The 23,864-nt window shown below is 40.5% G+C and overlaps 3 protein-coding genes across 4 annotated transcripts in view; all 3 read left to right on the forward strand.

Moving 5' to 3' along the window:
- SLU7 (SLU7 homolog, splicing factor) overlaps positions 1-23,864 on the forward strand; it is an 867,785-nt gene that overhangs the window by 667,576 nt on the left and 176,345 nt on the right. The gene's annotated exons all lie outside the window — the stretch shown is intronic.
- Positions 1-23,864, forward strand: part of ATP10B (ATPase phospholipid transporting 10B (putative)) — a 364,478-nt gene that overhangs the window by 333,502 nt on the left and 7,112 nt on the right. For both annotated transcript variants that reach the window (XM_050794772.1, XM_050794770.1), the window contains exons 21-23: positions 88-288; positions 1,789-1,869; positions 3,242-3,346. In XM_050794772.1, the coding sequence (XP_050650729.1) occupies positions 88-288; positions 1,789-1,869; positions 3,242-3,346 (387 nt within the window). The remainder of the gene's footprint in view (positions 1-87; positions 289-1,788; positions 1,870-3,241; positions 3,347-23,864) is intronic.
- Positions 14,160-14,652, forward strand: LOC126957224 (60S ribosomal protein L36-like). The gene has a single exon (XM_050794830.1). The coding sequence runs from the start codon at positions 14,284-14,286 to the stop codon at positions 14,599-14,601; it is 318 nt and encodes a 105-aa protein (XP_050650787.1). The 5' UTR covers positions 14,160-14,283; the 3' UTR covers positions 14,602-14,652.

Here is a 23,864-nt window from a genome sequence, read left to right on the forward strand (position 1 = left end):
TCCAGCAGCTCCCACAGGTCCCAAGCAGCAGCTGGTGACCGGCTGCACACGGAGCCCCACTCACAAGACCATGCTCTTTGCCTGCAGTGCTATGTCAACCTGCTCTTCTGGTATCAGTTCTTCTGTGGTTTCTCTGGCTCCACCATGATTGATTACTGGCAGATGATATTCTTCAACCTCTTCTTTACCTCCTTGCCTCCTCTCGTCTTTGGAGTCCTTGACAAAGACATCTCTGCAGAAACACTCCTGGCATTGCCTGAGCTATACAAGAGTGGCCAGAACTCTGAGGTAAGGGAATCGGGCGGCCAAGGGGAGGTGACTTCAGCTTCTTACTGACCTCTACCCTCCCTGCTGGAGGCATCAGAGAAAGCTGTATGCTGGGGTCAGGAGCCTACATTCTGACCACTGTTCCATCATTTCCTTTGAGTAACTCCTCTCTCTTTCCTGACCTGTTTCCCATTTGCTGTTGAGGGCGCTGGGCCAGACTAGTGGGTATTTTTAATTATTTCTTAATTATATCACACATTAATATGGGACTGCCCTAGTCGAAGGGGAAGAGGCATGCAGAAAGATCCTATACCTTTTGGCGGTCCCCTCCAGGCTCTGAGATGCATCGATGGAACCCCCAAAACCCAGTTTGGGAACTGCTGGGATTTATAGCTACTTGCTTTTCACTGGATAAGATATAAAATGGTTCTGTTTTCATATTAGGGAAGGTAAAACTTAGAACTCAAAATTACATGTGCTTTAGAACTTGCTGGTATCAAATAGACTAAGGCAGCCCTGAGAAGTCATCTGGTGGCATCCTAGGAGGTCCAGAGAGGCCACACTGCAGCCCTGAGTGATTTGGAGAAGTCAGACAGCATGCACTCCCAGCACCAGCAAGAAGCTGGATCAAGGGACCCTGGATGCCTCGAAGAGGCAGCTCTGGGAAGAGGGATTTTGCAATGCCAGAGAGTATCTTGCACCTGGAGGAAAGGAGGGCAAAGCCAGGTGTGGTGTTTGAGAGCCGGCAATTATTTATAGACAAACAGCAAGCCCAGTTGTAACCCAAAGACAAGAGGAGAAAGCAACACAGAAGCCCAGGCAGTCCAGACGAAGGGGGCGTGGTGGGAGCACGTGTTCATCTTGGGCTCTTTTAAGTTTACCCTTCCCATCAACGTGCAGGCTGCATAACAAATTCCTTGAGTATCTAAAAGAAGTTAATGAAGCAAAACCCAAAAACTGTAAAGGTTTGACTTTTCCCAGGGAAGGCACAAAGACTGATGCCTGAGAAGCATTGTTTCTGAAGCTGTTGAGCTTCAGAAGCTCTTGGGAACCTGTGATTCAGGCTATGATTGAGATCTCTCAGATGCCACTTGGAAACTTTAGAATCTCTACATGTACCAAGTTTGTAGCAGCACTAGTAATAGAGCTAATGAGTGATAACAATGAATAACTGAGTACTTGCTAGGTACTAAGGCCTGAGTACTTACTAGGTACTAAGGCACAATTGCACTGAGTCCTCTTGAACCCCAAGGAGATAGACTGTGTTATTTTTGCCCACATTTCGTGGAAGAAGAGACTAGTTCTCTGCACAGTTTAGTACTTTTCACAAGGTCACACAGTTAGTTGAACTGAAGTCTGTCACCCCCAAGTCTGCTCCTAATTACTCCATTCTACTACCACAAATACAAGAGGCATTGTAAGTGTCTGGTTGTCTGTCCCAACCACATGCAAGAAAGTTGCTTGCCAAGAATCGAGGCTTGCTATAAGGGTGGTAATTATTGGTGTGTTCTCTCCTGGCAGTGCTATAACCTATCGACTTTCTGGATTTCTATGGCAGATGCATTCTACCAGAGCCTCATCTGTTTCTTTATCCCTTACCTGGTAAGTCATATAGTCCCATTCTAACCACATAAATTGCAGAGAAGAACTCGTCCTTTTTATATGAAGTTCCAGACTAGTAGTGTCCTTCTGGACACTTTAGAGCAAAGGCTCAAACAGGTTGCCTGCAGACTACATCCAACCCAAGGTGTTTGAAAAGTCAGAACACTACCTAAACATTTTGATTACTGCTGGCTCTTGAAAAACTGAAAGCTATATTTATACTGGGTCATTTTTTCCCTTATAGCAAAAATCTGGACTTGACTTTGCAGTTGGGCTCACTTTGTGAGCATGTTCTCCAGTTTGCCTTAGTCTCTACCACTCCCCTTTGTCTTACACCTGGCTATCTTCACTCATTAACTGTTTCCTACTTGAACACTGAAGGTATTTGAATTTACTACCCTTGATTTTTATACAGGCTTGTGCTTTGAAAGTCAAGGAAGCTAGCCTTCAGAGGCTGCAAGTTCTGACAATGAGATACCACATTATCTGAAAAAAGTAGCAAGAATGCAGATAAGCAAGGGGTACCAGCCCAATCTCAGTTTGATTCCTCAGTTTAAATGGTGAGAATTTAGGTAGCAAACAATATATGTCTTCTTCATGGACCCAGGGAACAGGATGGGAAGCAATCGCCACGAGGTAAACACTATTGCTTATCCAATCTCTGGGCTCCTATTCTTTCATAATTAGCGAGATGATGGGGCTAGGGGAGGCAGGGATCTTGTGCTTTGCTTGAATTTCCTGGCTTACAATACCCTCCCTGGCCAGGCCTCTGCTTGGCTTTCCTGCTATATCTTTTGCCCTTGAATATGCTTGACAGACCTACAATATAGACCTCTTTGGAGTTCTACAAACCCTCTGTGTTCACCCTCAGTTCTGACCTTTGCTGGAACTGCATTTACCCTCTCTTTCTAAGTGATTAACTCCTCTTATTCTGGTCTCAGCTAGTATATCCTCTCTTCTGTGTTCCCAGGGTACCTTGTACTTGCCTCTATTATAGCACTTACTTCCTTAAATTGTACCACATCCACTCTGCCTAACAGAGGAAAAACATTGTAGGCAAACACAGAAGTATCCTCAGCTGTTAGCATAGTGTCTGATGGGCTCTCAATGAATTCTTTCTTCATTCATTCCACAATGGTTTTACAATCCCCATCTTGGCTTACTCCTGCAAACACCATTTCTAAATTAGTCCTATTAATTCCTTTCTCATCTTGATCTGTTCCTCAGATCAGTACCACACGGATGGCAGCTGGGTACCTCCTCCTTCTCCATTGACAACTGCCTTCATTGATGCCTTACAAACACTGTGTCAAAGCCAAAGTTTTAAGTCCACAGACATACCTGACAATGCCTGTCTGTTCCTCCTCTGCAGACCTATAAGGGCTCTGATATAGACGTCTTTACCTTTGGGACACCAATCAACACCATCTCCCTCACCACAATCCTCTTGCACCAGGCAATGGAAATGAAGACATGGGTAAGTGTCCCAGAGCCCCTTTGGCTTGAAAATTGCGCTCCTGTCCATTGACTATACTCAAATTTCTGAATTGTTTCATTCTGTGTTATTGATCCACTCAATAAATGCACACTAAGCTGCTACCTATGTCCTATCTGTACAGAGATGAAAGGGGTGAAAAAGATAAAATTCTGGCCTCAACTTGCTTTTCATCTAGTCAGGATGTTAAAACTAACATATATAAAACAATGAGACAATTAGTTGCAAACATAGATAATATCAATTGATAAAAAGTCCAGGGGTATGGCCAGGCATGGTGGCTCATGCCTGTAATCCCAGCACTTTGGGCGGCCAAGGTGGGCAGATCACCTGAGGTCAGGAGTTTGAGACCAGTCTGGCCAACATGGTGAAACCCCGTCTCTACTAAAAATAAAAAATTAGCTGAGTATGGTAGCAGGCGCCTGTGGTTACAGCTACTCGGGAGGCTGAGGCAGGAGAATTGCTTGAACATGGGAGGTGGAGGTTGCAGTGAGCCAAGATCATGTCACTGCACTCCAGCCTGGGTGACAGAGTGAGACTCCATCTCAAAAAAAAAAAAAAAAAAAAGTTTAGCGGTGTTTAAGAGACAAGGAAAACACTGACCACTGACCATACATACCTGAGGCTGTGTTAGGGAGGAATTCTCCACATTTAATTTTAGGGTGAATGTTTAGAAACGTACCTCCAGGTAACCATATCTCAAGCATATCCAAATATCACATTTTTTACATCTAAGAAGGCAATGTCACCTTTCTGATTATATTCTTCTAGTCAGTAATAACTATAAAAACTAATAGCTTACAATTCTATGCCAGATATCTCTCTACATGATTAGCAAGTATTATTTAACCTCTAGAATCCTTTGTGTTGGGTGTTTTTATATTCCCATTTTACAGATTTAGAAATATGGTAGATGCAATAAGGTTTAACTTGCTCCCAAGCACTGCAAGATAGAAGCAAGTTTTGAACTCTGGCAGTTTAATGTGAGCCTCTAACATCCATGCTAATAGTGTAAGTAGATAAGATTGAATGGTTCACAGGGAACACTTTACTGAAAGATTTGTCCTTAGCCAAGCACAAATGGCTTTCTGGAAGCACAAGCATTAAAAATTTGGAAAACAGCCCCAAGTAGGCTCAACATGTTCCTACATTCTGCAATGGAACTCTCCACCCCAACCTCCCACCACCACTGTCACAAGCTAAAGCAGGCCATAACCAGCTGGGCAGTGGCTAAGAGCCACTCAAAGGTAGTTTTGGATCATGGAGTTCTCATTTTGAAAATCCCCTCTCCTATTCAACATGGTATTGGAAGTTCTGGCTAGGGCAATCAAGCACGAGAAAGAAATAAAATAGGAATTCCTATTTATCTTCAAATAGGAAGAGAGAAAGTAAAATTGTCTCTTTACAGATGACATGATTGTATATTTAGAAAACCCCATTGTCAGGGCAGGCGGGGCAGCTCACACCTGTAATCCCAGCACTTTGGGAGGCCGAGGCGGGCAGATCACGAGGTCAGGAGCTCAAGACCAGCGTGGCCAACATGGTGAAACCCCATCTCTACTAAAAATACAAAAATTAGCTGGGCATGATGGCATGTGCCCATAATCCCAGCTACTCGGGAGTTCAGGAGGCTGAAGCAGGAGAATTGCTTAAACTGGGATCTGGGAGGCGGAGGTTGCAATAAGCCAAGATCGCACCACTGCACTCCAGCCTGGGCTATGGAGCAAGACTCCATGTCAAAAACAAAACAAAACAAAACAAAAAACATTGTCTCAGCCCAGCCCAAAAACTCAGGATATAAAGTCAATGTGCAAAACTCATAAGCATTCCTATACAATAGACAAGCAGAGCAACAAATCATGGATGAATTTCCATTCACAATTGCTGCAAAGAGAATAAAATACCTAGGAATACAGCTAACAAGGGAAGTGAAGGACGTCTTCAAGGAGAAGTACAAACCACTGGTCAAGGAAATAAGAGAGAACACAAATGGAAAAACATTCCATGCTCATGGATAGGAAGAATCAATATGGTGAGAATGGCCATACTGCCAAAGATATTTATAGATTCAATGCTATTCCCAAACTATCATCGACATTCTTCACAGAATTAGAAAAATCTACTTTAAATCTCATATGAAAACAAAAAGGAGCTCGTATACCCAAGACAATCCTAAGCAAAAAGAACAAAGCTGGAGGCACCATGCTACCTGACTTCATACTACACTACAAGACTACAGTAACTACAACAGACAAATACACCAATGGAACAGAGCAGAGACCTCAAATAACACCACACGTCTACAACCATCTAATCTTCAACAAACCAGACAAAAACTAGCAATTGGGAAAAGATTCCCTATTTAATAAATGGTGCTGGGAAAACTGGCTAGCCATGTGCAGAAAAAATTGGACCCCTTCCTTACACCTTATACAAAAATTGACTCAAGATGGATTAAAGACTTAAACATAAAACCCAAAACCATAAAAGCCCTAGAAGAAAACCCAGGCAATACCATTTAGGACATAGGCATGGGCAAAGACTTCATGACTAAAACACCAAAAGCAATTGCAACAAAAATGAAAATGTACTAAACTAAAGAGCTTCTGCACAGCCAAAGAAACTATCATCAGAGTGAAAAGGCAATCTGCAGAATGGGAGAAAATTTTTGCAATCTAACCATCTGACAAAGGGCTAATATCTAGAATCTACAAGGAACTTAAATTTACAAGAAAAAAACAACCCCATCAAAAAGTGGGTAAAGGATATGAATACATACTTCTCAAAAGATGACATTTATGTGGCCAACAAACATGAAAAAAAGCTCAACATTAATGATCATTAGAGAAATGCAAATCAAAACCATAATGAGATACCATCTCATGCCAGTCAGAATGGTGATTATTAAAAAGTCAAGAAACAGTAGATGGTGAGGCAGTGGAGAAATAGGAACGCTTTTACACTGTTGGTGGGAATGTAAATTAGTTCAACCATTGTGGAAGACAGTGTGGCAATCCCTCAAGGATCTAGAGCCAGAAATACCATTTGACCCAGCAATCCCATTACTGGGGATATACCCAAAGCATTATAAATCATTCTATATAAAGACACATGCATATGAACATTTATTGCAGCACTATTTACAATAGTAAAGACATGGAACCAACTCAAATGCCCATCAATGATAGATTGGATAAAGAAAATGTGGTACATGCACACCAATAGAATACTATGCAGCCATAAAAAAAGAATGAGATAATGTCTTTTGCAGGGACATGAATGGAGCTGGAAGCCATTATCCTCAGCAAACTAACACAGGAACAGAAAACCAAACACAACATGTTCTCACTGACAAATGGGAGTTCAACAGTGAGAACACATGGACACAGCGAGGGGAACAACACACACTAGGGACTGTCAGGAGGAGGGAAACAAGTGGAGAGAGAGCATTAGGACAAATACCTAATGCATGCGGAGCTTAAAACCTAGATGACAGGTTGATAGATGCAGCAAACCACTGTGGCACATGCATACCTATGTAACAAACTTGCATGTTCTGTACATGTATCCCAGAACTTAAAATATTTTTTAAATCCTCTGCTCCAGTGTGTGCCAATGACAGAACAAAGTGATAAGACAAAAAAAGGCATAGCCGAATTAAGTACAGGATAAATTTCTTCATGGCCAGAAACACCAGAAGGGGCTGCCATACAATGAGGAAGGGAAGAGGAAAAGAAGGCACTGGGAAGGCTCAAACTGCAGACTTTCTGGGAACTGGGACAGGACACAGATCATGGCAATGGGGACTCTGGCTCCTGTGGGGTAGGGCAGACTGGAACCCCATCTACTGCTGGGTCTAAAATTCTCCTACTCAAGAAAGAAATCTAAAGAAAAGATAACAATGGTAAGCTGTTTGGAGGTATAGTTTTTGTTTGGTTTTGGTTTTTTTTTTTTTTTTTTTTTTTTTTGGAGACAAAGTCTTGCTCTGTCGTCCAGGCCAGAGTGCAGTGGCTCCATCTTGGCTCATTGCACCTCTGCCTCCTGGGCTCAAGAGATTCTTTTGCCTCAGCCTCCCGAGTAGCTGGGACTACAGGCGTGTGCCACCATGCCTGGCTAATTTTTTGTAATTTTAGCAGAGACAGGGTTTCAGTGTGTTAGCCAAGATGTTCTCAATCTCCTGACCTCGTGATCCACCCACCTCTGCCTCCCAAGAAGGTATAGTTTTATCAGAAGCTGTTTGATACTAGAAACCACCAAGCTAATGAAACATTTAGAATTCTTGAAAATAAAATATTGCATTGAAATTAAAACTACGATTTGTAGGATCTGCTCGAGATCAGACACTGGCAAAAAATAAACTGCCAAATTGAAATGTTGTTTTGGGAGCTTATCCAGAATGATACACAAATATGAAAAATAAGAGGAGATGGTGGCTAGAACAAATGGCTTCAACCTCTCTAAATAGAAATCTCAGGAGGAAAAAAGAATGATGGAGAAACAATATTTGAAGAAATTGTCATTGAGGCTGAAAATTTATCAAAAATCTGGATGTATTGCCTGAATATATCACAATTAAGTTGTATAATATAAAAGATACAGGGGCAACCCTTAAGTCTGCCAGAGACTATAAACAAATTACTTGAAAAGGAACAGCTACACTGATGACCAAACAAGAAAAGCCAGGAGACAATGGAGTAATTATCTTCAAAAAACCTGAAGGAGAAAAAAAACTAGAAAAGCTACATTATTAAGAGTAAAACAAAATAAATCCTATTTTCAAATAAACTCTATAAGGTTTACTACCCACAGGCCCTCACAAAAAAAGGAACACACTTCTGCAAGAGCATAAACAAAAGCTAAAACTGTAAGACACAGCATAAGGAAGGGCTATTCAATAGGTAGGTAATTTATGCTAAAGCCTTCATAGTGGATAGAAGAATAAAAATACACTTTTTTTTTTTCTTTTTTTTGAGATGGAGTCTTGCTCTGTCACCCAGGCTAGAGTGCTGGAGTGCAGTGACACGATCTCGGCTCACTGCAAACTCCTCCTCCCAGGTTCATGCCATTCTCCTGCCTCAGCCTCCTGAGTAGCTGAGACTACAGGCACCCACCACCACACCTGGCTAATTTTTTGTATTTTTAGTAGAGACAGGGTTTCTCCATGTTAACCAGGATGGTCTCGATCTCCTGACCTCGTGATCTGCCCGCCTCGGCCTTCCAAAGTGCTGGGATTACAGGTGTGAGCCACCGTGCCCAGCCCTAAAAATATACATTTAACTATACATTTTTCCATAAAAGTTTGGTTTTTTTAAGTATCTTAAGATTAATCACTAAAAGAGAAGGAGAAAAAAATCTAGACAACTGTCAATTCTGCAGATGTAGGAAAGATGAAAAAATGAGAGAAGGGGTGGCTGGCAAGATGGCCGAATAGGAACAGCTCCAGCCTGCAGCTCCCAGCGAGATCAACACAGGTGGGTGATTTCTGCATTTCCAACTGAGGTACCCAGCTCATCTCATTGGGAGTGTTTAGACAGTGAGTGCAGCCCGCGGAGAGTGAGCCAAAGTAGAGTGGGACATTGCCTCACCCAGAAAGCACAAGGGGTTGGGGAACTCCCTGCCCTAGCCAAGGGAAGCCATGAGGGTCCATGAGGAACAGTCCACTGCAGCCCAGATACTACAGTTTTCCCACAGTCTTCTCAACCCACAGACCAGGAGATTCCCTCAGGTGCCTATACCACCAGGGCCCTGGGTTTCAATCACAAAACTGGGCGGCCATTTGGGCAGACACCGAGCTAGCTGTAGGAGGTTTTTGGGGTTTTTTTTCACATCCCAGTGGTGCCTGGAACACCAGCGAGATAGAACCATTCACTTCCCTGAAAAGGGGGCTGAAGCCAGGGAGCTGAGTGGTCTAATTCAGCAGATCCCACCCCCATGGAGCCCAGTGAGCTAAGATTCACTGGCTTGAAATTCTTGCTGAGAGCACTGCAGTCTGAAGTCGACCTGGTACACTCCAGCTTGGTTGGGAGAGGGGAGTCTACCATTACTGAGGCTTCAGTAGGTGGTTTTCCCCTCACAGTGTAAACAAAGCCACCAGGAAGTTCGAACTGGGCAGAGCCCACTGCAGCACCTCAAAGCCTCTGTAGCCAGACTGCCTCTCTAGATTCGGGTGGGGCATCTCTGAAAGAAAGTCAGCAGCCCCAGTCAGGCTTATAGATAAAACTCCCATCTCCCTGGGACAGAGCACCTGGGGGTAGGGGTAGCTGTAGGCACAGATTCAGCAGACTTAAACGTTCCTGCCTGCCAGCTCTGAAGAGAGCAGCAGATCTCCCAGCACAGAGCTCGAGTGCTGTGCTAAGGGACAGACTGCCTCCTCAAGTGGGTCCCTGACCCCTGTGCTTCCTGATTGGGAGACACCTCATACAGGAGAGCTCTGGCTGGCATCTGGTGGGTGCCCCTCTGGGATGAAGCTTCCAGAGGAAGGAGCAGGCAGCAATCTTTGCTGTTCTGCAGCTCTGCTGGTGATACCCAGGCAAACAGGGTCTGGAGTGGACCTCCAGCAAACTCCAGCAGACAGGCCTGATATTAGAAAGAAAACTAACAAACAGAAAGGAACAGCATCAACATCAACCAAAAAGAGTCCGCACAGAAACCCCATCTGAAGGTCACTAACATCAAAGACCCAAAGGTAGATAAATCCGTGAAGATGAGAAAAAAACAGCACAAAAAGCCTGAAAATTCCAAAAACCCAAATTCCTCTTCTCCAAAGGATCACAACTCCTCACCAGCAAGGGAACAAAACTGGATGGAGAATGAGTTTGATGAATTGACAGAAGTAGGCTTCAGAAGGTGGGTAATAACAAACACCTCCGAGCTAAAGGAGTATGTTCTAATGCAATGCAAGGAAGCTAACAATCTTGAAAAAGGGTTGGAGGAATGACTAACTAGAACAACCAGTTTAGAGAAGAACATAATTGACCTAATGGAGCTGAAAAACACAGCATGAGAACTTCGTGAAGCATACACGACTATCAATAGCTGAATCAATCAAGCAGAAGAAAGGATATCAGAGATTGAAGATAAACTTAATGAAATAAAGAATGAAGACAAGATTAGAGAAAAAAAGAATGGAAAGGAATGAACAAAACCTCCAAGAAATATGGGACTATGTGAAAAGACCAAACCTACATTTGATTGGTATACCTGAAAGTGATGGGGAGAATGGAACCAAGTTGGAAAATACTCTTCAGGATGTTTTCCAGGAGATCTTCTCCAACCTAGCAAGACAAGCCAAGACACATAATTGTCAGACTCACCAAGGTTGAAATGAAGGAAAAAATATTAAGGGCAATCAGAGAGAAAGGTCCGGTTACCCACAAAGAGAAGTCCATTGGACTAACAGCGGATCTCTTTACAAAAACCCTACAAGCCAGAAGAGAGTGGGGGCTAACATTCAATATTCTTAAAGAAAAGCTTTTTCAACCCAGAATTTCATATCCAGCCAAACTAAGCTTCATAAGCAAAGGAAAAATAAAATCCTTTACAGACAAGCAAATGATGAGAGATTTTGTCACCACCAGGCCTGCCTTACAAGAGCTCCTGAAGGAAGCACTAAATATGTAAAGAAAAAACCAGTAGCAGCCACTGCAAAAACATACCAAATTGTAAAGACCATTGACACTATGAAGAAACTGCATCAACTAATGGGCAAAATAACTAGCTAACATCATGACAGGATCAAATTCACATATAACAATATTAACCTTAAACGTAAATGTGTTAAATGCCCCAATTAAGAGACATAGACTGGCAAATTGGATAAAGAGTCAAGACCCATTGGTGTGCCGTATTCAGGACACCCATCTCACATGCAAAGACACACATAGGCTCAAAATAAAGGGATGGAGGAATACTTACCAAGCATATGGAAAGCAAAAAAAAAAAAAAAAAAAAAGCAGGATTGCAATCCTAGTCTCTGATAAAACAGACTTTAAACCAACAAAGATCAAAAAAGATAAAGAAGGGCATTACATAATGGTAAAGGAATCAATGCAACAAGAAGGATTAATTATCCTAAATATATATGCACCCAATACAGGAGCACTCAGATTTATAAATCAAGTTCTTAGAGACCTACAAAAAGACTTGGACTCCCACACAATAATAATGGGAGACTTTAACACCCCACTGTCAATATTAGACAGATCAACAAGACAGAAAATTAACAAGGATACTCAGGACTTGAACTCAACTCTGGACGAAGCAGTCCTAATAGACATCTACAGAACTCTCCACCCCAAATCAACAGAATATACATTCCTCTCAGTACCACATCACACTTATTCTAAAATTGACCACATAATTGAAAGTAAAACACTCCTCAGCAAATGCAAAAGAATGGAAATCCTAACAGTCTCTCAGACCACAATGCAATCAAATTAGAACTCAGCATTAAGAAACTCACTTGAACTGAACAACTACATGGAAACTGAACAACCTGCTCCTGAATGACCACTGGGTAAATAACGAAATTAAGGTAGAAATAAAGAAGTTCTTTGAAACCAACGGGAACAAAGACACAATGTACCAGAATCTCTGGGACACAACTAAAGCAGTGTTTAGAGGGACATTTATAGCACTAAATGCCCACAGGAGAAAGTGGGAAAGATCTAAAATCGACACCCTAACATCACAATTAAAAACATGAGAGAGGCAAGGCAAACAAATTCAAAAGCCAGCAGAAGACAAGAAATAACTAAGATCAGAGCAGAACTGGAGATAGAAACACAAAAAAACCTTCAAAAAATCAATGAATCCAAGAACTGTTTTTTTGAAAAGATTAACAAAATAGACCACTAGCCAGACTAATAAGAAACGAAAGAAAAATCAAATAGCTACAATAAAAAATGATAAAGGGGATATCACCACTGATCCCACAGAAATACAAACTACCATCAGAGAATACTATAAACACCTCTACACAAATAAACCAGAAAATCAAGAAGAAATAGATAAATTCCTGGACACATACACTCTCCCAAGACTAAAGCAGGAAGAAGTCAAATCCCTCAATAGACCAATAATAAGTTCTGAAATTGAGGCAGTAATTAATAGAAACCAAACCAAAGAAAGCCCAGGACCAGACTGATTCACAGCCGAATTCTACCAGAGGTACAAAGAGGAGCTGATATCATTTCTTCTGAAACTATTCTAAACAATAAAAAAAGGACTCCTCCCTAACTCATTTTATGAGGCCAGCATCATCCTGATACCAAAACCTAGCAAAGACACAACAAAAAAAGGAAATTTCAGGCCAATATCCCTGGCTAAACATTGATGCAAAAATCCTGAATAAAATACTGGCAAACCGAATCCAGCACCACATCAAAAAGCTTATCCACCACAATCAAGTCAGCTTCATCTCTGGGATGCAAGGCTGGTTCAACATACACAAATCAATAAATGTAATCCATCACATAAACAGAACAAATGACAAACACCACACAATTACCTCAATAGATGCAGAAAAGGCCTCCAATAAAATTCAACACCTCTTAATGCTAAAAACTCTCAATAAACTAGGTACTGATAGAATTTATCTCAAAATAATAAGAGCTATTTATGACAAACCCACAGCCAATATCACACTGAATGGGCAAAAACTGGAAACATTCCCGTTGAAAACTGGCACGAAACAAGGATGTCACCCTCTCTCACCACTCCTATTCAATGTAGTATTGGAAGTTCTGGCCAGGGCAATCAGGCAAGACAAAGAAATAAAGGGTATTCAAATAGGAAAAGAGGAAGTCAAATTGTCTCTGTTCGCAGATAACATGATTGTATATTTAGAAAACCCCGTCGTCTCAGTCCCAATTCTTAAGCTGATAAGCAACTTCAGCAAAGTCTTGGGATAAAAAATCAGTGTGCAAAAATCACAAGCATTCCTATACACCAATAATAGACAAACAGCCAAATCATGCGTGAACTCTCCCATTCACAATTGCTACAAAGACAATAAAATACCTAGCAATACAGCTAACAAGAGAAGTGAAGGACACCTTCAAGGAGAACTACAAACCACTGGTCAAGGAAATAAGAGGACACAAACAAATGGAAAAACATTCCATGCTCATGGATAGGAAGAATCAATATCATGAAAATGGCCATACTGCCCAAATTAATTTATAGATTCAATGCTATCCCCATCAAGCTACCACTGACTTTCTCCACAGAACTGGAAAAATCTACTTTAAATTTCATATGGAACCAAAAAAACAACCCATATAGCCAAGACAATGCTAAGCAAAAAACACAAAGCTGGAGGCATCACACTACCTGACTTCAAACTATGCTACAAGGCTACAGTAACCAAAACAGCATGGTACTGGTACCAAAACAGAGATATAAACCAATGGAACAGAATGGAGGCTTTGGAAATCACACCATACATCTACAACCATCTAATCTTTGACAAACCTGACAAAAACAAGCAATGGGGAAAGGATTCCCTATTTAATAAATAGTGTTGGGAAAACTGGCTAGCCATAGGCAGAAAACAAACTGGACCCCTTCCTTACACCTTATACAAAAATTCACTCAAGATGGATTAATGACTTAAATGTAAAACCTAAAACCATAAAAACCCTAGAAGAAAACGTAGGCAATACCATTCAGGACATAGGCATGGGCAAAGATGACTAAAACACCAGAAGCAATGGCAACAAGAGCGAAAATTGACAAATGGGATCTAATTAAACTAAAGAGCTTCTGCAGAGCAAAAGAAACTATTTTCCAAATGTACAGGCAAGGAGGATGGTTGGTTGTGGCCAGCGAGGCTGAAGAAGCCGGGACGCGGGTCTCTGGGCCTTGGGAACCCAGCCTGTACTCACCTCCGCCCCTTCTCCCCGCCGCTGTCCGCAGCCATGGCTCTACGCTACCCTATGGCCGTGGGCCTCAACAAGGGCCACAAGGTGACCAAGAACGTGAGCAAGCCCAGGCACAGCCGCCGCCGCGGGCGTCTGACGAAACACACCAAGTTCGTGCGGGACATGAATCGGGAGGTGTGTGGCTTTGCCCCGTACGAGCGGCACGCCATGGAGTTACTGAAGGTTTCCAAGGACAAACGGGCCCTCAAGTTTAGCAAGAAAAGGGTGGGGACGCACATCCGTGCCAAGAGGAAGCGGGAGGAGCTGAGCAACGTATTGGCCGCTATGAGGAAAGCTGCTGCCAAGAAAGACTGAGCACCTCCCCTGGCTTCTCCCTGAAATACCAGCTTGACAGAAAAAAAAAAAAAAAAATGAACAGGCAACCTACAGAATGGGAGAAAATTTTTGCAATCTATCCATCTGACAAAGGGCTAATATCCACAATCTACAAGAAACTTAAATTTACAAGAAAAAACAATCCCATCAAAAAGTGGGCAAAGGATATTAACACACACTTCTCAAAAGAAGACATTTATGCAGCCAACAGACACATGAAAAAAGCTCATCATCACTGGTCATTAGAGAAATGCAAATCAAAACCATAATAAGATGCCATCTCACACGTGTTAGAATGATGATCATTAAAAAGTCAGGAAATAACAGATGCTGGAGAGGATGTGGAGAAATAGGAACACTTTTACACTGTTAGTGGGAGGTTAAATTAGTTCAACCATTGTGGAAGACAGTGTGGCGATTCCTTAAGGATCCAGAACCAGAAATACCATTTGACCCAGCAATCCCATTACTGGGGATATACCCAAAGCATTATAAATCATTCTACTATAAAGACATATGCACAAGTATGTTTATTGCAGCATTGTTCACAATAGCAAAGACTTGGAACCAACCCAAATGCCCACCAATGATAGACTGGATAAAGAAAATGTGGCACATAAATACCATGGAATACTATGCAGCCATAAAAAAGGATGAGTTCATGTACTTTGAAGGGACATGGATGAAGCTGGAAACCATCATTCTCAGGAAACTAACGCAGGAACAGAAAACCAAATACCACATGTTCTCACTCATAAGTGAGAATTGAACAATGAGAACACATGGACATAGGGAGGGCAACATCACACACTTGGGCCTGTCAGGTGGTAGTTGGGGGTGGGTGGGGCTAGGGGAGGGATAGCATTAGGAGAAATACCTAATGTAGATGATGGGTTGATGGGTGCAGCAAGCCACCATGGCATGTGTATACCTACATAACAAACCTGCACATTCTGCACATGTAGCCCAGAACTTAAAGTATGATAATGAAAAAAATGCATTTTAATTTAAAAACAATGAGAGCAAAGAAAATGACAAAAACTGCAAAATGAGATGTTTAACTAAATTGAAATATACCAGTACTCATAGTAGAAGTAAGTAGATTAAATTCTTCCTCTAAAAACAAAAATTACAGATTGGATTTTTTTTCATCCAGCAAAAATAAGAAATGGACAAATTCACAATCATAGTTTGAGATTTTCATACAACTCTATAAGAAACTGGTATAGATCAAATAGACAAAAAAGTAGAAGGGGTTTAGAAACTTTTAATAAATTATGTTTGATCTGATATATAAAACTTTGCTCAAAACAGATAACACATTTTTTTCAAACATACACAGACAATTTGCCAGAGAGATAATGGTAAATCAAAGGAATTTGAAAGAAAAAAAAATCATAAAGTTTATGTTCTCTGACAAGTTATTTACATTAGAAACCAGCAATAAACAGGTAGCCACATAAAACCTAACAAGCTTAGAAATTTCCAAATGTACTTCTAAACAACTTATGAAATAAAGAGTAAGTCATGATGGAAATTCTAAATACCTCTTGCTGAATGACTATAAACATATTAGTACTTTTAATGGCAAAATCCAAGATTACTTATGTACCAACATAAGGATTAGAAAGCCCCTAGGGTAGGGTGCTCTCCAGCCCCAGAAAATCAATAATGATCTGTCTTAAGTAGGAGCAGTAATTCCTTTCCCTTCAGCAGTGATTGGTCCAGGGTGGGCACATGATCCAGCTCTCAGCCAGTGAGAGGTCAAGGGAAATCTGGTTTTTTTGTTATTATTAATAAGATAGAGTCATGAGGTAAAAGCCTTTTATCCCACCTTTTCCTTCCTGCTTTTGTCAGTGCCCTGTGACCAAATGATGTGTGGCACTGCAGCCACTGTTTTGGGCAATGAGTTTAAAGACAAAGTCAACTACTGCTGGAGATCCCAGAGCAGAAAGATGAGAAGAGCCTGGATTCTTGGACACACTGAGCCCCTAGATGCCCACCTTCAGATGTTTTGCTATAAAAGATGATATTTCTTCTTTGCTTAGGCCGCTGTCAGACACACTGTCACTTGGAGTTGAAAATATTATAATGAATGCCATCACATTCCCAGTGCCATATTCCTCAGATTACCTTCCGAGAAGGAAACTAAAGCTAGCAAACCCTTGAAGGTACAGGGATCAGCATTACAGCTGAGGTGTCTGGACTTTTCCTGGGAGGGAAATGTGTTCAGAAGATCCTCCCATCTCCAATGTGCCAACATCTACCTATGATACTTACCTCTCCCTTGCTTCACATCCTACCATGGCTCCCCATTGCTCTTAGGACAGAGTCCAAACTCCTCACTTATGGGCCTGTAATATCTGGCTCCTGCTGGCCCCCTGGCATCACCAGTGACGCTTTCTACTTCATACTTAGACCCCAGCCAGACCAAGCTACTTGTTCTCGAATACCCTATCTCACTCCTAGGCCTCTGCATTTGCTAATTTCTCTCCCATTTCCTCTGGCTCTCTCTTCATCCTTCAGGCCTCATCTCAAATGTTGTCTCCTCCAAAAGGCCTTCCTTGGTGTCTAGGCTGGATTCTGTAACCCCTTGGGGCGCCCATTGTGCCTTGCGATTTCTCTTATTAAACACTTATTGAACTGGATTGTGATTGTTTTCATAACTGCTCTGCACTATGCTGCTTCCAGCTCTCTTTCCTAACTTCTGGCCCTGATTACCAAATGTGAGCTTAGGCTCATGGCCAGATTCTTGGCTGTAGACTCAAAGACAACTGCTTCCCATAGACCTATCCATCACTTTTTTGCAGTCATGTCTGCAGTTGGATGTGCTTGGTTTCTAATGTGGTGACTTTCATCCTTTAAGTCCTCTTCTGGGCTTCACTTTCTCACTCCTCTCACAATTATGGGAGGACTAGTCCCTGTAGTAAATCTCTTATCCTAGAAGCTCACAGTAACTCTGCTCCCCTGACTGATACACAATCCAGAGCAGACACTGTCTCCTGGTTTTGGAAATGGAGACATGACCCAGAACCCCATCCAGACAATTCTACCCCACCCCATTCAGTGATTGGTTCAGGCATGTACATATTACCCAATCCTCGTCAATGAGATCCTGCCTTAGGATTTTTGTTGGAAAGCCAGAGCAGTCTTTCCGCTGTGGTTTCTGAGCCAGTTGTTTGGAAGCCTGGAGCAACTGGCAATTTCTTGCCATAATGTAGAAAGGCCTACTGGAGGATGAGGCCAACAGAGAGGAAAGCAGGATGAAGAAAGGGAGAGGTGCAGATTCCATGTGACATTGCTGAGTGCCTGCATCCAGCTTTGCCTGAAGCTAATCTTACCTCTAGGCTTATTATAGCTCAATTCAGTCATAGTTGGTTTTTTGTACCATCTAGTCAAAAGAGCCTGGCCAATGTGTGAACAATAACTATCTGTTAAATAAATGAATCTCAAATTGACTGTGGCTATTTATTAGGATATTTTTTTTATTTGTTTAATCCATTGTTTTCTTTTTAGAAGAAAAAAAAATTTAGGGGGTCGGTGTTATATAAAAAATGAATCCTAGATAGAATCCTAGGAAGGGATTTTAACCATTTAATCCCATACTTTTTATAATTATAGATAGGGAAATTGAGGCTCAAAGAGGGTATCTAACCTGCCAGGATCACATGGCCAGGTAGAGAATGTATAATCTGAATATGCTCATAAGGAAACATCAGACGAAGGCAAAATGAGCATTAATCTTTCTTTAAACAAAAAGGTGGTAGGTAGGGTGAGAGTATTCCAGTATTTTTCAAAAATGTCAATACCATATAAAACCAAAGGCTATGAAATATTCCAAATTAAAAGAGACTAAGGAGATATGAAAACCAAATGCAATATATGACCCTAAACTGGATTCTGTACTGAAGGGGGAAAAAACACACACCTTTAGGATATTATTGGATCAATTAACAAAATATGAATATAAAAAATTTTAGCTATGTTAAATTAATTTTAGCAATGTTAAGTTTGGTAAAATTTACCAAAATGCAGTCAAGATCACTCAGCAAGCCTGAATAAGCCAAATCCTATCCCCAAAAACATTAGACCCAAAGAATTTAAAATTTGATCAAACTTGTAAAGAACAGGTGATCTCTATTTTATATCCATTTTTTCATGGAATAAAGAAATAGAAAAAGATAAGTGTCTTAGTCGGTTTATGCTACTGCAACAGAGCACCTGAGACTGGGTAATTTACAAAGAATAGAAGTGGATTTCTCATAGTTCTAGGGGCTTATAAGTCCAAGATCAAAGCACCAGCAGGTTCAGAGTCCAGTGAGGGCTGCTCCCTGCTTCAAATGGTGTCCTCTTGCTGCATCTTTGGGAAGGGCACAAATAAAAGGTGAATGCTGTGTCCTGACAAGGCAAAAAGAGATGAACACTGTGTCCTCACATGGTGGAAGGGCAAAAAAAGCACTAGGATGCTTCCATCATCCTCTTTTATAAGAGCGCTAATTCATTCATGAAGATCTTTCATGACTTAATCACTTCCAAAAGGCCCCTCCTCTTAATACTATCACAGTGAGTATTAGGTTCCAACATACGAGTTTAGAGGGGGCACCTACATTTAAACCATAGCAATAAGCAATTTGTTTTTCATGTTTAAAATAACTGATATCAAAATGGACATGGGCAGTTTAAGGAAAGAAAATTACAGACCAACTCACTAATTAACATAGATGTAGAAAAAAAATTTTTTTTTTGAGATGGAATCTCACTCGTCACCCAGGCTGGAGTACAGTAGCACAATCTCGGCTCACTGCAACCTCCGCCTCCGGGTTCAGGTGATTCTCCTGCCTCACCCTCCCGAGCAGCTGGGATTATAAGCGCACACCACCACGCCCAGCTAATATTTTGTATTTGCAGTAAAGACAGGGTTTCATCATGTTTCCCAGGCTTGTTTTGAACTCCTGACCTCAAGTGATCCACCCACTTTGACCTCCCAAACTGCTGGGATTACAGGCGTGAGCCACCACACCCAGCCAGATGTAGAAAATTCTAAATAAAATACTGACAAGTCATTTTGGGAGTGTGTTAAAGATAATAAAGCATAACCAAGGAACTTCCCTATCCTGTTAGTAGACCATAAATTCTGAAGGGCTATTTGAAAACACCTAGAGGAATTTAAAGGACTCATACTTTTTGGCACAATTCTAAGTACATACCTCAGAAACACTCTTGCACACATATATATGGAGACATGTACAGGAATGTTACATTGTTCTTACTAGCCAAAAAGGGGGCCTAAATGTTCCTCGATGAGAAAAATAAGTTGTGTCATGTTCATACCATATAATAGTTAAAATGAATGTGCTAGAGCTATGTCTTTCAACATAGATAAAACTTTAAAGCGGTGATCCCCAACCTTTTTGGCACCAGGGACCAGTTTCATAGAAGACAATTTTTCCATAGAATTGCGGGGTGGAGGTGGTTTGGAATGAAACTGTTCCACCTCAGATCAGGCATTTGAGTCTCAGAAGGAGCATGCAACCTAGATCCCTCACATCCACAGTTCACAATACGGTTCTCATGCTCCTATGAGAATCTAATGCCACCACTAATCTGACAGGAGATGGCGGGGAGCTCAGGCTGTAATGCTCACTCGCCAGCCACTCATCTCCTGCTGTGTGGCCCAGTTTCTAACAGGTACTGGTCCATGGCCCAGGAGCTGGGAACCCCTTCTTGAAAGTATAAAATCAAGTGAAAAAAAAGCTGCAGAATTGTCTTTGTCTTCTCAGGCTGTCATAACAAATACCATAGACTGGGTGGCTTAACTAACAGATTTATTTCCCACGGTTCTGAAGGCTAGAAGCTCAAGGATCAGTGCAGCAGCTGATTCAGCATCTGGTTCAGGCCCTCTTCCTTCCTGGACAGCTGCCTTCCAGCTATATTATCACTCACATGGCTGAATGAAAGAAGGATCAAATCTCTCATGTCTTTTCTTATAAGGGCACTAATCCCCATTCATGGGGGCTCTCCCTAATCACCTTCAAAAGGCCCCACATCCAAATGCTATCACATTGGAGATTAGGGCTTAAACATTATTAACTTGGGAGTAGGGGGACATAAACATTCAGCCCATACAAAAAGGATGCATATATGATAAAGCAAAAAAGCATCCATAAACGTGGGTAAACATGTACATGTGTATGAAACATGTCAGACTGATACTGAATTTGTGTTCAAGATTAAAGAGGTCATTTGCAAGAGATATACCCTTGCTTTAACTGTATCTATAAGGTTAATCTTTCCATAAAATCTGAAGTAAATATAGGATTAAAACTGATGAAGCTGAATGTTGGGTGTATGAGGTTTATTGTCTGCATGCTTGAAATATTTCACAGCAATTTAATTACACTTTTACAAAACTAGTCCAAGATATTTTCCAAAAGGAACTCTCCTCTCTATGACTCTCTTAATCATTAGATTTTTTAAAACCATTCAAAAGGTTTAATGCCCTGAAAGGTTTTTAATCAGGCCTCAACATTGTATTAAATGAGTGGTGAGACTAAAGATTCTGTATTCTGATTGAACACTCAGTCCTCTTTCTCAAAGCACTGAAGCCATCTGCTTTAAAAGAGAAAAAGTACTCTTTTAGCACTATTAACCCATGTAATGTATCTTCAGACTAGGTACCCTGAGTAGTTAGTGGTGATTTCTGGTGATTTGGGGAAAGGAGTCAGCTACTAAAATAATTATGAAAAGTATGCTTCCGTTTTGAAAGTAGTTGAAGCAGGAAGAGAATCTATTTCTTCCCTGGGTAGAAATATAACAAGAATTTTAAGAGCTTTGACAGTTTCAGTCCCCATTAAAGCAATTGAAAAAGTTAGCTAATTGCTTTCTTCTTCAGGAACTGGCGCTAGGTTATTTAGATCACATCCCTCACTGAGAACAACAAAAAATACTGGATAACTTTTAAAAAGGAAAAAAAAAAACCTCTTTAAAAGCATGAGAAAGCTGACAAGTAAGCAATGACCAAACCTCGGGGAAAGGGAGATGCTAGAGAAGCAAATTGAGCCAATGCCTTTCTTAAGGGTATTGGCAACTCTCCCAGAAATGAACTTTTGTTTTGGCAGACTTGATTGAGCAAAAGGTTCAGAAATCAATACCTAGACTCCTAAGTTGGGAGTCTAAGAGACAACATTAAAATAGGATTTTTTTCCTCTGTGCTGAAAAGAGCAGAAAGAATCAGCACCAATTTGCCCTGGGGAAATTGTGACCACAGACTGGCCTTGGGTACATATGTAGCCCAGGTTCATATCACCTGTGTGAGCCAAACTCTCACCTATGAATTCAACTTGAAGTGCCTCAAGATTAGCAGTGCCCAACGATTGCAACACACACACACACACACACACACGCACGTACACAATTCCTTTCTAGAGAAAGTTACCTTTATTCTAAGCCTCAAGTTGTGTCTAACTTTGAGCACAATAAGCACATTCAAAAATAATGAACCTCATAAAAGAATGAGTCCATGAGTGAAAAACCAAATATCAGAAACAAATATTTTAGAAACTGGAATTATCAAATATAAATAAAAGGAAAAGCTATGTTTACTATGTCTAAAGAAATAAAGAATATGCTTCAAAATATCTGCAGGGATTGGTAAACTATATAAAGCAATCTAGCCGATTTGAAAAATCAATAGAACATTTAGAAATAAAGACTACAATAAGTTTCAATGGTTGGCTAAGTAGAAAATTAGATATAGCTAAGGGAAGAATTATTGAATTGGTCAAAAGGAGTGTTCAGACTATAAAACAGGAAAAGTAATGAAAATTATAGAAGCTATATTAAGTAAATAGAATGATATTTTAAGTGGTCTGACATATATTTAATCAGAGTCTCAGAAATGAGAGAGGGAATGAAATATAGGCAATCTTTGAAAAGATTGTGATGAGAATTTTGCTGAAGTGATCAAAGATTCAAGCTCAGCAAAACCCAAGCAAGATAAATAAAAAGAAATTCATACTTATTCTGTCATAGGAAACTATAGAACAAAAAAGACAAAAAAAAAGTTATAAAAGTAAGCAGACTTTAAGAGATAAAGATTTCCTTCTAAGGAAGAACAGGTAGAGATTAATAACTTTTCAGTAGTAACAATGAAAGCCAGAAGACAGTGGAATGCCATATTAAGCACACTGAAAGAAAATAGCTGCCTAACAAGAATACCATATTCATCAAAAGACGAATTTCAAGAATATCAATGAAATAAAGCATCAGCATATCACTATCAGACTCCCAAAAGGACATTTTACAGGATGTACTTAAAAAGAAAGATACCTCAGGTGGAGGGTCCAAGGAATGAAGGCAGGAAAAGTGATAAGCATGTGAGTAGACCTTAGTGAATACTGACCATACAAACAATAATGCTAGTGACTTGAGTGATTTTAAAAGATGACAGAATTTAAACAGCAGCAAAAGCACATTAGCCAGGAGGGATGTAAAGAGAGTTGAAGTGCTCTAAATCTCGTGTGTAATTCAGGAGGATGGAAAACTAGTTGTAAGCTTTAGACTGCAGTAAGTTTGCTTGTTTTCACTTATTGAATAATCACTAAAAGAATAGGAATGGAATATATAACTTCCCAACTAGGAAAGAAGGAAAACAAAATTATACAAAATAGTCAATATGTTTAAAAGAACAACAGAATGACTATAGTTAACATTAGCCAATTGTGTATTTCAAAATAGCTAGAAGAGAATAATTGGAATACTCCTAGAATAAAGAAAAGAAATATTTAAAGTCATGGATGTCATGATTATCCTAATTATATACAAAATATACCAAATTATTGCATGTATCCTGAAAATATGTACATCTAATATCAATTTTTTAAATTAAATAAAAATAAAAGACAACAAGAACGGGAAAAGAAAAGCACAAACCAGGCAGGACAAAATACAATTTAAAAAAAAAAAAAAACAGAATACTGCACTGCTTTGAAAATGAATAAACTACTGCCACATGGAAAAAATGGGCTCATCACACAAACATAACACTGAGGGGAAAAAAAACAAAAAGTCATGTGAAACATGATTCTATTTATCCATTTAAAAACAGGCTATGTAGGAAAACCTAGATAGGTAGTAAACCTACAATGGATAGCATAGAAATTATCACCAAAAGCAGGGGTGAGACAGAAGAATAGGGTCTTCTGGGGTATGTGTGTTCAATTCTTCATGGCAGCAATCTGGGT

Source organism: Macaca thibetana, chromosome 6 (assembly GCF_024542745.1).
Source record: "Macaca thibetana thibetana isolate TM-01 chromosome 6, ASM2454274v1, whole genome shotgun sequence".
Lineage (NCBI taxonomy): Eukaryota > Metazoa > Chordata > Mammalia > Primates > Cercopithecidae > Macaca > Macaca thibetana.

Bases quoted from the DNA above. Each gene is read 5' to 3' on its own strand.
- LOC126957224 (XM_050794830.1), top strand. From the start codon at position 14,284: ATGGCTCTACGCTACCCTATGGCCGTGGGCCTCAACAAGGGCCACAAG.